The 15,140-nt window shown below is 39.7% G+C and overlaps 1 protein-coding gene across 6 annotated transcripts in view; it reads right to left on the reverse strand.

The window, feature by feature from the left end:
* ELMO1 (engulfment and cell motility 1) overlaps positions 1-15,140 on the reverse strand; it is a 303,596-nt gene that overhangs the window by 228,792 nt on the left and 59,664 nt on the right. For 4 of the 6 annotated variants that reach the window (XM_041466533.1, XM_041466532.1, XM_041466535.1 and 1 more), the window contains 2 exons: positions 11,484-11,524; positions 10,489-10,561 (listed from right to left, as the gene is read on the reverse strand). In XM_041466533.1, coding sequence (XP_041322467.1) covers positions 10,489-10,561; positions 11,484-11,524 — 114 coding nt within the window. The remainder of the gene's footprint in view (positions 1-10,488; positions 10,562-11,483; positions 11,525-15,140) is intronic. The other 2 variants (XM_041466536.1, XM_041466537.1) reach the window with 1 other exon arrangement.

A 15,140-nucleotide genomic window follows, 5' to 3' on the forward strand; every position in this document is an offset into this window, starting at 1 on the left:
CAGAACTCACCCCCACCTACGGTAGACAAATAAAAAAAATAAAAGACAAGAACAGGGCAAAACCAAAAAAAAAACCCTCTTCCAAGATATTCCTGACATGTTTCTTAAGCGTACATGAAGTTGGTAGATATTTTTCATGGTGTTGGTCTGTATTAGAAAAGCTTAATGCTGAGCAGTGAAGGAACTACTGAAATGGTACTATCCAAAATGTCCCAAAAAAACTCCATAACAAGAAAATAGATCTGTTATAAATGTTATCCAGGACAAAGACAGCAGTTATATCAAGGACAAATAAGCCCCTTCTGCAATATTTTATCTAGCAAGATATAATATATCACAAGACAATTTTTTTCTAATGGAGTAGGTAATATTTCCAAGATGATATTTCAATCAGACTAAATACTTTCATGAAGACACACAAAGAACATAACACAGCAGGAAGTAGAAGACACCTGGAAAGTTCATCTTGCATTCAGATTTTAGGAGCCTCTGTCTTCTAACTTCACCAGCTGGAGCAACAGGAACCTAAATGACCATAAATGCTTCAGAAGGCAGGAGAAGAAAGGAAGGAGGGGCAGTGGGTAGCCCTGTATGTCAGAGAGATTTCCATTCTCAGAAAAGTAAGGAGGGGGCTCAGCAGAACTGCTATCCTGGAATTCTGGAGATTTGTGCCTGTTTAGAAGCCTGGTTGACAGAATCCATAATCCTTTGGGAAGCAGTCCTGAGAGTCAAAGGCTGGACATCCTGCATGCAGAAAATCTTAAAAGCACAGAAGCAGGCCAATGCAAGACAAGCAGTGGGAAACACCATCCTGGCTGCAAGACAGAAAAGCAGTGGGAACACAAACCTTTGGCTGGAACTAAGGAAAAAGAAGAGAGATTACAAGCTTTGGAAGAAAGGGCAGCACACTCAGGAGGGCTACTGGAGTGCTGTGAGGTTGTGCAGGGAGAAGATTAGAAGGGCCAAAGCTCAACTAGAAGTTAATCTGGGGAACTACAGGCCTGTCAGTCTGACCTCAGTGCCAGGGGAAGTCACAGAACAGATCACCTTGAGTGACATCACGAGGCACATACAGGACAACCAGACGATCAGGCCCAGCCAGGTTTATGAAAGGCAAGTCCTACTTGACCAACCAGGTCTCCTATGCAAAAGTGACCTGCTCAGTGGATGAGGGAAAGGCTGTGGATGTTTTCACCTGGACTTTAGTAAGCCCTTTGACACGGTCTCCCACAGCATTCTCCTGGAGAGAATGCTGTCCTGCTCATGGCTTGGACAAGTGCACTTCTGGGTAAAAAACTGGCTTGATTGCCAATTCCAAATGGTGGTGACGAGTGGAGTTACATCCAGCTGGTTATATCTAGCAGCTGGTCAACAGTGGTAGTCCCCAGAGCTCAGCAAAGTGGAGGTCAGTCTCTTTTAAGTAACAATCAAAAGGATAAGAGGAAATGGCCTCAGGTTGCACCAGGGGTGTTTTAGACTGGATGGTAGGAAAAAATTTTTCACAGAAAAGGGTTGCCAAGCACCGGAACAGGCTGCTCAGGGAAGTGGTTGAGTCACTGTCCCTGGAAGCATTTAAAAGATGTGGCACTTGGGGACACGATTTAGTGGTGGACTTGGCAGCACTGCGTTAATGGTGGGACTTCATTATCTTAGAAGGTCTTTCCAACCTAAACAATTCTACGTTTCTGTGACTATCTGCCAGCAGATTCTGCAGATTCTCAAAGCTCTGCTTTTCTGAGCCGCTACTTTGCCCAAAACTCATGCAGGAGACTTGCATCTAGAAAGCAGGCCTCAAGCATTAGCAGAGTCCACCAAACCATGCAGAGGGATGAAGGTAAGCAAATTCACTTTTAAAAAAAAATCCTGTCAAAACAGTGAAGCTGTTTATTCAGAGCTTAGCTGCAGTGACACTGGAAAATTTATCAGGTAAAATAGGTTATTTTGCTACACATTTGTCTTATCACTTTAGTGACCTATTATACCCAGCAAAATGCCTCAAGATTCAGCTCACTCCAACTGGTTGAAATTGAATGTTTTCTTAACATATTTGAGGAAGACCTAGAAGCATTTTTCCCATGGTTATAGCTCACTCAGCCTGTTCTTTAACCTTGACCAAACAGCTTTCTTCAGACTTCTCTAATCACCCTAGAAAATAACAGCCAAAAAAATCTAAAATTCTTCTTGTGTTTATTACTATTACTAATAGATTCATCCCTATTTCCATACTGCTGTTATTTTGTTGCACCTTCCTCCAAATGGACACAACAGAAAATTAGAGCTGTGAAATACACTTTATGACTCCATTTCATTTCCACAAGGATGAGTTTGTGCAAGTTGCAAATGACACAAAATGACAGAAATATTAGAGTTATAGAGTTCATTACCAAGTTAACAGCTCAGGAAAGAGAAGCAAAGTTCTTGCTGGCAGATCTCCTTAAAGCACAGATTCAGCATGCTACAGGATCCAGTGCTTCAGTGTCCCAGGACACATTGGAGGTGGCACCAGGAACAGGACAGAGGGTGTCACTGCCACAACACAGGAACTCCATGTACCCACATACAGGGCACCTAGTGCAGATTTGATCTTCACATGTTAGGAAGGGCACAGTAGTTTCTGAGAAAATGCAGAGAAAGGCAAGTGTCCAATGGGCTTCCACAGCTGCCTCAAAAGGCGGGGTGTCCTCAGTTTGGAGGAACGAAGGACACAGGAAAGAATACAGTGGACAACCAGAATGCAGAACTGTTTTTATGAAACCCTGCAATATGAGAACTTAGGGGCACTTGATGTAATATGTAGGGGATCAGCTTAAAGGAGATAGAGCTCTTCATTCAGAAGGCAGTAAACTCTTCAAGCTTGCTGTCAGAGGTTGTGAAAGCAGGCTGTATCAGCAGGTTCAAGAAGAGATGAAAAAATAGCACCACCTTTATGCAGGATATTAAATAGACTAAGTGTAGGTGCAGCCTCCAAAACCTGTAGTACCACAAATGCAAATACCGAGGAAGCATAAAGAGACCGAAAGTCATCATCAGATCACTACCCTGAACATCATTTGCTACTGCTAGAGCTGGAGACAGACTATGAGATGGGATTTCATTTGGCTGACCTGGTAGGGAATTTCTTAAGCTTATTTTTAGTCACCAAAATGTTTAATAAGATGTAAGCTAAGTGATACAGGTAATTACCAACATTGTACTACTTGCCATGACAGAACTGTACTGTTTTAGAAGAAATACTGATGCAATTAATCTAGTGATAAAATGTCTTTTCTGGGAAGTTATTGAAAAGGAGGGAGAATGTCTTCTGGTTTTTTGTATTATAATTAGATTATAACATTTTCCTTAAAAAAAATAAGTCGTTTGTCTGAAGTTCCTAAAAAGAGGATGTTTTCTGCATGCTGTTTATCTGTCTCCATTCAAGGATTACAGAAGCTGGTAAATAAACCAAGTTACATCAAGTGGTGCAGTTCCAGGCTGTACATTAGCCAGTGCAATTCTACAACCTACAAGAGGCACAATTCTGCACACGTCCCTCCAGTGCATGGGCCCCCAACACTTCCCTTACAGCGGATCTACCACCACACAGCAGCACAGTCAACAACCTGACCTTAAAAAGTTAACACTTCCTCTCCCCTTCATTCACAAAAAGGAGGAAAGGAAAAGTATTCCAGAGTTTTGTTTTGTCAGATCCGTGACTTGAACAAACCATCCAGCAGCAGTTGCTAGGATGTTAGTGAAGCAATAGAAAGAAGAAACAGAGTAGAAAAAGAATGCTCAACTACCTACTTCTCCACCAACCCACAGAAATACCAACTTGATTGCCACTTAAAAAACATCCTAAGAAAAAGACCAAACTTTGCATGATTTACCCATCTGCAAGTGGAGTGATCTACAAGGACATCATTACCAGGCACACTTGTTCTGCAGAGCAGCAGTGGTATTGCACTTCAGGCAGACATCCTTCTGACACATTGAAAGAAGTTACACACAAGTTATTTTTAAGCTGGATCAGTTCCCCAATTCAAGCAACCACACAGACAGACAGCACAGTTGTACCAGCAACAGGGAAGGGGTGGGCCTAAGACAAGCAGCTCTATCATCCTCTGATAAGTTCCAACAGAAGAGCTGCACCCTGAGAAATAAACATCAGGAAATGACTGACTTAGCTGTGCTCATACTATTATTAGTAAGATGATGTGGAGAAATCAGAACAGGGCTGGTATGGATACAAAAAAAACCAAAACAAAAACCCACCAAACTCAAGTAAAGATTATCAAATTAAAGTCAGCTCCTTAGCACAGGTTACCCACCATATTCACTCATAGCACCACTGAGGGTCAGCACAGCAGCAGTGGCTCTTTAAGCAGATGCTTAGAAAATAACTGAATACTGAAGCCCAGACTGGCTCACAGTGTGGCTCACTTTTACCAAATCAAAGCACAGTTTCCCAGATTGCTACCATAGAGTCTTGCTTTTCAACGTCTTGCTCATCCCTACTACTGTTATATGTGGCACACAGTAATATCAGTCAACAAGGGAATTAAAGCAGATGAAAATGTTATAATTTTGGGGGTTGCCTGGTTTGCACAGTAGAAGACAGGAATAAGCAGTATAGTATAAGCAGGAAAAGTGGGCCAGCTCATTTTGCAAGCACCACATTTGGAGCCACAACACCGAGACTTGTTTAAGGGAAAGCCTGCAGGTGTTGTGCTTCTCTAGGACATACACCCCACTCCTACACCCTTCCTGTGCCCTTCTCTCACTCACAGAAGGACTGCAGGCAAAACATCCCTTTTCCATTTTTTACTACAGTTGGAGCTTGAAAAAATTTTGTTCAAAGTTTTGTCAACTTAAGCCAGTTCCAGAAACAATTGAGGGACAACTCACAGCTGTTAAAAAACTCAAAGTTCCATTCTTCTTCCTACCTTTCCTTTACTTCTTTCTTGTGTACAGGCTATTCCTGGACATGATTCAAAAGTCCCGCCTCATCCCTGCGTCAGATCAAGCAGCCTTTTTACTAAGCAAAGTTAATGAATTAAAGTGGCACAAAATGATCCCCTCCTTGCCACCACCTTCAGGAAAAGGAAAAGGAAAAGGAAAAAGAAAAAGAAAAAGAAAAAACCAAGCCAAAACAAAAAAAAAAAAATTAAGTGGCAGGATCTTCTGGGGAAGGGGAGAAGAATTCAGAACCATCTTCTTTCAGCACTGTTATGTCTGTTCAGTGCACTTTGGTAAACCACCCATCCAAATTGGTTGTTCTTTAAGTATAAAGATTAATTAAAGAGTATTTTTCTGTTGGCCAAATCTTACTGAACTGTTTGCCATCAGCTGAACCCAAACAGTTGTACTGTGTCCCTGGTGTGTCAAACCTATCTTTAATTGCTCTAACTGAAAGCTGAACATTTTCAGAGTCTTTCCTCTCTAGTGATTAATTATGAGGCAAAATTACAAACTTAATTCAGGAAAATATATACAGATTTTTTAAAAAACCACCCCACTTGATCCATCTCATCAGCCTTGATATGGAACTAAGGAACGAAACAGAAGATCACCATAACAATTATTTTAATAGGAAGCAAGCAGAAGAATTAAGCTATTTAAGCTGGGGCCAGAAAGCAAAATAGGTGGACAGGACATAATTCTTTCCTTTAGAAAATTTAGTATAGACCAGAAGTTCTATAAAAGGAGTCCTAAGAGAACTAAAAGAAGGATAACCATTACCAACTGTTCTTGAAAACAGCCTGAATGAAGGAGGACTGAAAGTGATTTAGTATATGGATACTGAAGTTTTACTTCTGTTCACTTGAAAAATATACTAGTGTTCTCTAAGATTTTACTGGAGTCTACAGGGCAGTGTTACCAGCATCCATCAAGCAGGCAGGAGCACAGCCACTCAGATACCATGTGCTGCCCTTACTTTAGGGAATTTCTGCAGGACTGTGCAGATGCCCCAAAACAGTAAGAAATTTGTGAATATGTGAGAAATACCACATCTTATAAGTGGCAGAGAAAAGGGAAAGCCAGGCATGGTTTGATCCAAGTCAAAACAATGATCTATCATTTATATAGCACTATTAGTAAAAGTATTATCAGGAGTGATGCAAAATGCTCTCTTAATACACTTCTCCAGTTCCCATTCCTCATGCTGCTTTTCATTCTCAGTTGCTTAAAAGCACCTGGTCCTTCAGTGAATCAGGAACCTTCATTATTAAGAATGTTTTCTTACAACTCACTGAAATTCAATTAGTCAGTGAAAATTCAATTAATCAGACGAATATGAAAAATGTAAAAACTCAAAAAGTCCCAACTGTACAAATGGCTCATTTCTTGTCCTGTTATTTGCATACACTCCCACGCAGGGAGCCTGCAAAGGCATGGAGGAATTTCACATGAATATACAATTACAGGTTGTGTTCAGCAAAAAATAGGTCATGAGCAAAATCACCTTTGAAAAAGAACAAACACCAGGGACTTCACTCAGGTTCCCAGCACTGAGAAGATGGGGGTTAGAAGAATGTCCCATCTTCAAACACAGCACGGAGCTAAATAATTACAACAAAAGGAAGGTGAGGCAGCTCTTCTTGCAAAACAGAATTAAAACTTTCCCAAAACTAATGGAGTAAACTCTGTCTGCTCCCCTCCACTTCAAGCAATAAGAATGAAAGGGAAATGTAGGAGATAGGAAAGAAGGGAAAAAAACTCATGGGAAGTCTTCTGATGCATCAGATGTGAAAAAGAACAAACACAACAAAATTGTGACAATAAAAACGGGTTGCATTCAATATACAGATAAATGAAACGCCCTTGTATTTAAAAGATAACCAAAAAAATGTCACCGTTGTCACCTCTGCGTGCTCAGTGCTGGCTCACAAACCCCTCAGCACCAGCAGCCAACCCTTAATTTCTGAGATTTGCTCAGGTGGAGTGTTAAGAGCTACCACATTCTGCCTCCAGCAGTGAAACCAGCTTGAACACCATCCTTCCCCAGGCAAACACAGGATCTACCAATGGATCCAGAGCTGGCCACGGTCTGCAATCCCAAGGGTGAGCAGCGATGAGGGACCAGCCAAACCCACCAAGGTGCAGCATCAGCCACTCAAATGTCTGTCCCTGCACTGCTCGTACTGCCAGCAGAGGAACACAGCTAACAATTACCTGAGCTGTGGTTTTCAGCCAGGGAACACACGTAGCACACACAATTATACAGCCACTTTCTACTCTTCATATAGCATTTTCTTTTCTAAACCTGAGCTCCCCCAGGCTATAGTGTTCCTGAGTCATTGCACCTGATGCACACAAGCATCTAATTCAGGTACAGCCTGGATAGACTGAAGCAAAGGTGACTTATTTATTCTTATCTTGTAGTATCTAGCATGATAAGATCCCAGCTCAAAAGTCAGGCTTTTAGACATTTGACCTACCAGAGAAATGCTCCTTCATGATAAGCAAAGCCTTTAAAAAACACACACACACACCCCTATTAACATTAAACATTAATTAAAAATCAAACACTTGAGATGAGTACATCAGACAGATTTTAGCTCAGGCACTATGAGTACTTGGTTTTCTTGTTCACATGCTAGCTAAAAGACATAATTAATAATTTCCACTGCAGTTTCAGGGGCACAGATATAGCCATACCATGACCCCAGAGGCAGCAGCCAAAATGGGATCAGCTGTGATAAGCCCTATCTCTGGCAGGAACCCTGGCTGACTCAAAATGTTTTAAAAGACCTCACTTATACTGCCTGAAGGAGTTATTGCTATATCTGTAGAGGCATTTTTCCAAATAATACAGCCAAAACATAAATAAATTATGAGACAGAACTGCTCGGGTGTTGTTTTTATTTATGCATGGTATAATTGGGAAATATAGGTCCAGCTACAAAAGATAAAGAGTTCTGTATATGACAGCCAAAACACAGATGGGCTGTTTGCCACCAAAAACAAAACTACAGTTGTAAGCCATGTAACATTTGGACATTTTCACTTCAAAGCTTCTTGCTACTGTATACAAGAATTCACTAATTGCTTTTCTTTCTGGTAACTTTAAAGACAGTGATACTTTAAAGAGGCATCTCAACCTGGAAGACAGTCTGTGCAGAAACATGACCTACAGATAATGTTATCTGCATACATACAGTCACACAATTCACCTTTAAGAGCTGTGAAAAATATTTCTTATGAGAGGCTGTCACTGCCACAAAAAACGCACTACTCATATCCATTAGTAAAACTCAGATCAAAGTAATGTGGATTTTAACAATTAAGTGTTGTAGCTTCCTTGAAGTGCATGTGTTTTTCCTCACGCCTGGTGATTTTCATGTTTTAATTCAGACAGCAACAATATCCTACTGAACACAAACGAGGGAAAGTATGTGGAAGGGGTGATGGCCTATATAAGCCTCTCTTCACAGCCACTATCCAACAACCAGCTATAAACAGTGAACAATATCTAATGAAAGTCACAGACGTCTGAGTAATTCTAGTGGCATTTAGAGCTCTTCTCTCTTATTTATGTGACTCAGAGTCAGACACTCTGCATATTTCCAGTAGAGAATAAACAAACTCAAAGTCCTCTCTTCAGTACAATCCAAAATGTCCTAGAAGACCATAATTTTCCATCCTTATTGCAAGTTAAAGGCAGCCAAAAAAACCATCAGGCTCTCTTTTATGTGGAACAGAAAAGATTTCTCCAAAACTGCAGAATCCTATCCACCAAAGGTGGAGATAAAACCTGAAATATCCCTCCAATTGCATCAGGACAAAGACCTTGAAAAAGCTGAACTATTCACTCAATCCCCTCTTCTTGGAAATACTCACTGCACAGAGTTTAAATGCCAACGGGCAAATTCAATTGTGTCTGTTTTATTGGTAAACACTGTGTCACCATTGAGGGCAATTAGCAGAACAATCTCACTATTTAATTTGGTAGAGGCAAAACACAGAAGTCAGTAATTACTCCAACAGGTTTCCTTGTAGTGGCCTTTGAAGTGTCTGCCAATTGAAACTTGAAAAGAAAGGAGAGGAAAAAAATCCCAAAACAACACACAAGCAAAAAAAAGTGGAAGACTCAAAAAAAAAAAAAAAAAACAAAAACAAAAAACCAAAAAAAACAAAAAAAAAACACACACACAAAAAACAAAAAAAAACCAACACACAAAAAAACAAAAAAAAAACCAACACACAAAAAAAACCCAACCAAACAAACAAAATAAAAAAACCAAACAAAAAAAAAAAAACCAGACATATTGAGAAAGTTGTTCAGGGTTGTTCATTCTAAATGAAAAACTGAAATTAGTCTGTTAAAAAATAAACAAAATGAACAAACAAAAATAAAACAAAACAGCCCAGAAAAACAAACAAACAAAATAAAAAAGCCTAAAAAACCAAGCAACCAAAAAAACCACCCCACATCACTATCTTATGAGCCACTGTTCTTGCTGTCTTGTTAAATTTAGTCTTTCCAAATGCTTAACTGTGTCTAAGTCTCCTTTGTTTCTTGGGTGTGGGTATGAATTGCAGCAAGAGAAAACTTAGCTCATGTCTCAGTCATATTAGCAAACCCTAAAGAACTGTAACATGCAAAACAAAACCAATACATGCCTCCACTTCAGAGCAAGCCAAACTAAACTGATAACAAGGTGAGCAAGAGGCATCTATATCTTTGTAGTTAAGCTCAGGTCTTTTAAGCTCAGAATCCACTGAGGTTAGGGAATTTGCAAGTGGACTTCAGCAGGTTTTAAACAGTGTCCTTGCGCCATTGCTTAGAAATTGTACCTCTGCAGTACTACATGTACACTATTCCAAATAATCTTTTTTCTTGTAATTTCATCAATTTTACCAGCAATGCTAGGAATGAATGTTCTACTTGGTCCCATTCACATGAGCATGTCCCATATATTTATACTAGACATTCCATTTTTATTACAGCTATAGCCTTTTCATTACTCTGTGCTGAAATCATTGCATCACTTGATGAATCACCTATTGCCACACTATATGGGAACAAAAAAATAAGCCAACAGAACTTACAGAACTAGATAGGGACAAGACAGCAGGGTAGGGAGCAAGTAGCAAATATTACACAGTCACTGAAACTTATTTCTACCTGCTCAGCCAAAAAGGAAAATGACATGCACTGAAGGCTTCCTCACACTTCCAAGAGGCCTTCATATTTTAAATATTTCAGTTTCCTGTACACCACTTGTTAGCAGAATACTAAACACACGAGAATACCAAAGTTGAAGGGCTCAGAGCTCAAGTCTCAAACTGAACTAACATGAAGAACTTTGCACACTTGGACTCTTATTTGCTTTTCCTAACAGAAGAAATCAGTTAAGAAGTCATTAAATCAGGTCTCCCAGTGCCTACCCTCTCACTGGCATTGCATTATGGAAAATATATTTTCACATATTTTAATTTAAAATAAAGGACTGTGGCAAATATTTTTATAGGCTATGCAAGAATTGCATTGAACACTTTACCCACCTTCTCGGTGATGTAGAAATTAGAACTATCAGCATGCTGCAGTGCAAATTGGTCATGATTTGCAAGAGACCACCTTAGAAATATGAAAACAAATTAATCACAAAATGAAATCTTAATAATTCAAAAAGTACCCTTTACATAATTTTAGTATGACCAAACAAGTATCTGTCATTCCCATGTATTTCTCATACCGCTCATAATTTTCCACAGCTTTCAATGATGAGTTCCACAGTTTAAGCTAAAAGCATGCTTTTAAGGGAAAACCTCAGTAGAAATACATCCTAGTGATCTTTTTTTTGCAGTAAGCAAGACCACTAAGTCACTAAATTGACCAAAAAAAAAGTGCAGTACCAGAAGTTTATGTTACATTATACAATACACAATGGATATAGTATTAAATTGATATATTACATTAGGCATAAAATATCACCTTCTTAGCTCAACAGCAATTTGATGAATATAGCTAGTTTCTCCTGTGTGGTAGCACTTGCTTGAAATAGTTTCTTTCATTAATTCATTAAACTTAATTCAAGGTATTTGTCTTTGCCAATTATTAGTATATAGCACAGAATTTGCAATTAACATTTCGGTTTCATATAAACAGTCACATCAACTGGGCCAGCTTACAGCACCCACTGGACTCAGTGCTCAAAATTCAGATCCAGAGACAGTGCTTTAGTCCCTTAACCCATGAACAGCAGAGACCACAAGCCAAATTGAGTTGGCAAAATGCATCTCTGTGCAGAAAGGAAGGAAGCAGTCAAAATGAGAGTCACCCCCATGATGGAGCCGCTTTGTCAGGAGCCTCATCTTGCAAGCAATTGATCCAAAATGCACTGCAAATTCAAAATTTGAAGGTAACACAAAAATATTTAAGAAACTAATGACTAGTCAATACAGGATATCTAGATTTTTCTTTGCAAAAATTATCTCCTCTTTGGTTTAATATCTCAAAAAAGCACTGTATCTAGTATGTACTATATAGCAGAACTTACCCATCACAGACTTCTTTTATTATCGAGGACAGTGGCTTTTTCTGGTAAATGAAAAAAAAAAAAAAAAAAAAAAAAAGCAAAATCAGTGAATTAGAATAAATCTGAGTTCTTATTCTAAGATTCCAAAGTCAGTAAATTCTAAGAACAAAACTTGTAGCATTTCATTATTTATTTAATGTCAAGTGTGAAAGGATCCCAAAATTTTCTGCTGTTTTGATCTCATAAAGGTATAAAGACAGCAATTCTAGATATATGCATCATGACATTATCCATTATTTTTGCCAATCTTAGCCCAGATAACACAAACTCAGTTTTTCAACTGAGAAATCAAAAGGGTCTTTTGTGTACACTGTACCTCATTACCCAACAGAAACAGAAGATTTAGATATCAACACCAGCATTTTCCAGGAATGGCATCTGAAACCAGAAGTCATTCAGTAATTTTAAACCTTCTTTTGTTCCTTTCAGAGATGGTCATATGATGACAGTAATCCTCTCTCTTAACTGCACACATGCAGGTTCCCCTCTGATAAAACACCTGGAAGGTGTTAGAATCCCAGATGTCTCAGTTCTGCTTTATTCTCTACATCTGTGAGCACAGGAGCATTAGGACTGACTCAAAACAGCTCTCCTGCTTTGGGTCCCAAAATAGAAAAGAACATCTAGCCTGTTGATGTTGCAATGCTTTGAACATAGTTATAAACACAGGGTGCACACACAAGTGTTTTTAGAAGACTACTGGCTAAGAGCAAATGCCCTTTTATGTCCCAAACCATAGATGAAATTGCATGGCAGAAAGAAACATGCCAAATTTCATGAGCTGAGTGACTACTGAGCCTTTTTCCCACAGAATGTCACATACATATGTTGCTTCACAAAAACTTCCCAAATCACCTAATCATCATAGGATCCCCCTCTCTAGTTACTTCCACTAATGACAGTTCACTGAATTACTAAAAAGGAAACAAACAAATACAAAAAACTCACCATAAACCCACCTATTAATTCAACGCTATTGTCAAAATAAGCTTTTTACCTTTCATTTTTGTAGAAAATGATTAGTGGAAAAATTAACTCAGTATCAGGGAATGTTATGTGAAGGAAAAAATATTTTTCCCTTGAGTCTTGAATTTATTTTCTGTGCTTCACCACTGCATAGACAGAAAACCAGAGACAGGACTCTTTGGCCAGGTCAGGATCAGAGAGGGATTTATTATTTCAACAGTCCAGTCAACTAAGCCAGCTAATAAACAGGCAGAAACATTACACAAGACCATTTTAATCAGACAGGAATGAAAGCACCTGCTGCAAGGATTCTGTTCCTGCTTGCCATATTGTCTCAGTCCTTGGTTTCCTCCCTTCTTCTTTCACTGCCATTTCTGTTTTCACATGACCACCCAAGATGATCCACATCAGGGAAGTTAATCAAACTAAAAGCTGGCCCAGGAGAAGCAGGGGGGAAGCAGGGGAAATAGTTTTCCCCAGGACCGATTTCCTCACCTGCCTGGCTATGTGCCTAAATGAGTAGCAAACACCAGCACATGGGAGAAAAGGCAGAAGAGAGAAACTGCTCCATTCTGCAGCAGGAACAGGTCCCTTCTCCGCAGGCAGTGTCTCTGTTGCGCTGGCTCAGTTTTTTGCATAGCTGCAGCCAGGCTGTGGAGCAGAACGGGCAGATCACTCCAGACAGAAAAAGTGGGTTTTTCTGCCAGTTGTTTTTGACTGATCAGTTCCTCAGTCTGGATTACTGTGTCACTTGTAAACAGTGTACATCTACTTTGACCTGATGGCCTCCTCTCTGAGGGCTTTTTCAGCTTCTGCAATCCTGTAAGAGCAATCCCAGCTTCCCACTGCTGTCTTTCCTCTACCTTTAAAGAAACAACAACCACCAAACAAAAAAAAAACCCAACACATTTTTTGTGGAGGGACAGAGGGAAGGGCACAACTTTGTCTGGAGCTAGATAACTTCAGTTTGCCTTTCAGCACACATGTGCCAGCCTGGTAGCAAACTGCTGCCAAGCAGAGCGCACAGCTCTGCATGCTGCATCCCCTTTACCTGTCAGGATCTGCTGTAGGTCCTGTTCTGATATTTCCATATTTTGACAAAATTTTATCTGGGTTATTAATTCCTTTTACAAAGTAAACAGAAACCAGCTAGCAGATTCAATGTAATGGAGGACAAAAAGAGTAACTGCTTTTTCTTCTCCTTATTTCCCATAGGATCTATAGCTTCCCATTAGAAACTATGACCAAAAAAACCAAAAAACAAAAAACAATTTAACAACCTAAACTAGGAATAATATAAATACTCTGAAGGCTGAATTAAATTACTTTTTAAATCATTATTTTGGTACTTCTAAGTTCTCTACACCATTAACTTTTATGTCCTTTGTCAATCCCATTCACCTCCTACCCCCTTTGCCTAGTCTACACCACCTATGCATTATTATATGACAAAATCTGAAACTAAAACTTGGACAAAAAAACCCCTGCAACAAATCAATTAGAACCTGTAAAATACAGCTAAAAGAAAAAGCAAATGGATCCTCAATAATAAAAATTATTTGCACAGCCTGCCTCTCATGGTACAGCTTGGTCCTCCTGTGGCAATACTGCTACAGCACTGATGTGAGTAAGCACAACCTGTGATGAAAGAAGCAACAAAATGAAAAAAAAAAAAAGCATAATCTTCTGGGACACAGAGTTTGCAATTAGCAATTTGGTAACACTTTACAAATTGATAAATGTAAAATAAATATCACCACAGCAATAAGTACTAGCAATAAGCTGCTGCTCCTAATAATCCTTTGGGCCGCACTCCCCCTACATGTAAGTCTCCAGAAAAAATTCTTTCCCCTTCCCCAGCTGGGAGATAAATTGCCACCAGCAGGTTGTTCACAAGAGGGATGTTCCTGCAAGCGGGCAAGGGCTGCCATGACTGCCTCTGTGCACTCTCCCAGGCAGAGGCAGGTTGGCAGGAGGCTGCTGCAGGGACCCTCTGGCAGGCAGCACACAGAGCTGGCAGCAGCAGCAGCCCTGCCACCCTGCCTGCACAGCCAGGCCCCCTGCCAGCAGAACCCTGCCTTGCTCTGGGAATGACAGGCAGGTGGGTGAGTGCCCAGCTCCCGCTGCACTTCCCAGCTGGCTCACAGCCACCCCCAGAATCCTGCCGCAGTCTGCGAGACACAAAAACATGTTTGGGTACCAGTGTCAGGACATGACTGTCTACTGCATGTATAGGACCACAGCACTACCAGGAAACAAAGAAAAGGGAGCTATTATATTATTTTCATTTTTTAACCATGGAAAATGAGATAAAAGTCTATTTCCATTCTCTGCAGAGTAATTCCACTTGGCAGGCCATTCAATATCTCCCTTTTTTCGCCCCTGGCTCTAAATATCTGCCAAATGTCAAAGGGCATAGATTTGAAGTTTTTGTTATCTTAACCTTAATAAAATTCTGTTTATGGAAATTTACTTACCTTTGCTGCATTTACAGTTCCAAAAAGTCAAATTTACCTTATTAGTCAATGTGATTCAAAGAATGTCTTACAATCAGTCCAAAAATATTTTGAAGTTTTTCCTTCATAGAATCAAGTATTTTGTGCTAATGCCTTTTTTTTTTTTTTTTTTTTTTTTTTTTTTTTTTTTTTCCCC

This window comes from Pyrgilauda ruficollis, unplaced genomic scaffold, assembly GCF_017590135.1.
Source record: "Pyrgilauda ruficollis isolate IOZ18807 unplaced genomic scaffold, ASM1759013v1 scaffold2, whole genome shotgun sequence".
In the NCBI taxonomy this organism is placed as follows: domain Eukaryota; kingdom Metazoa; phylum Chordata; class Aves; order Passeriformes; family Passeridae; genus Pyrgilauda; species Pyrgilauda ruficollis.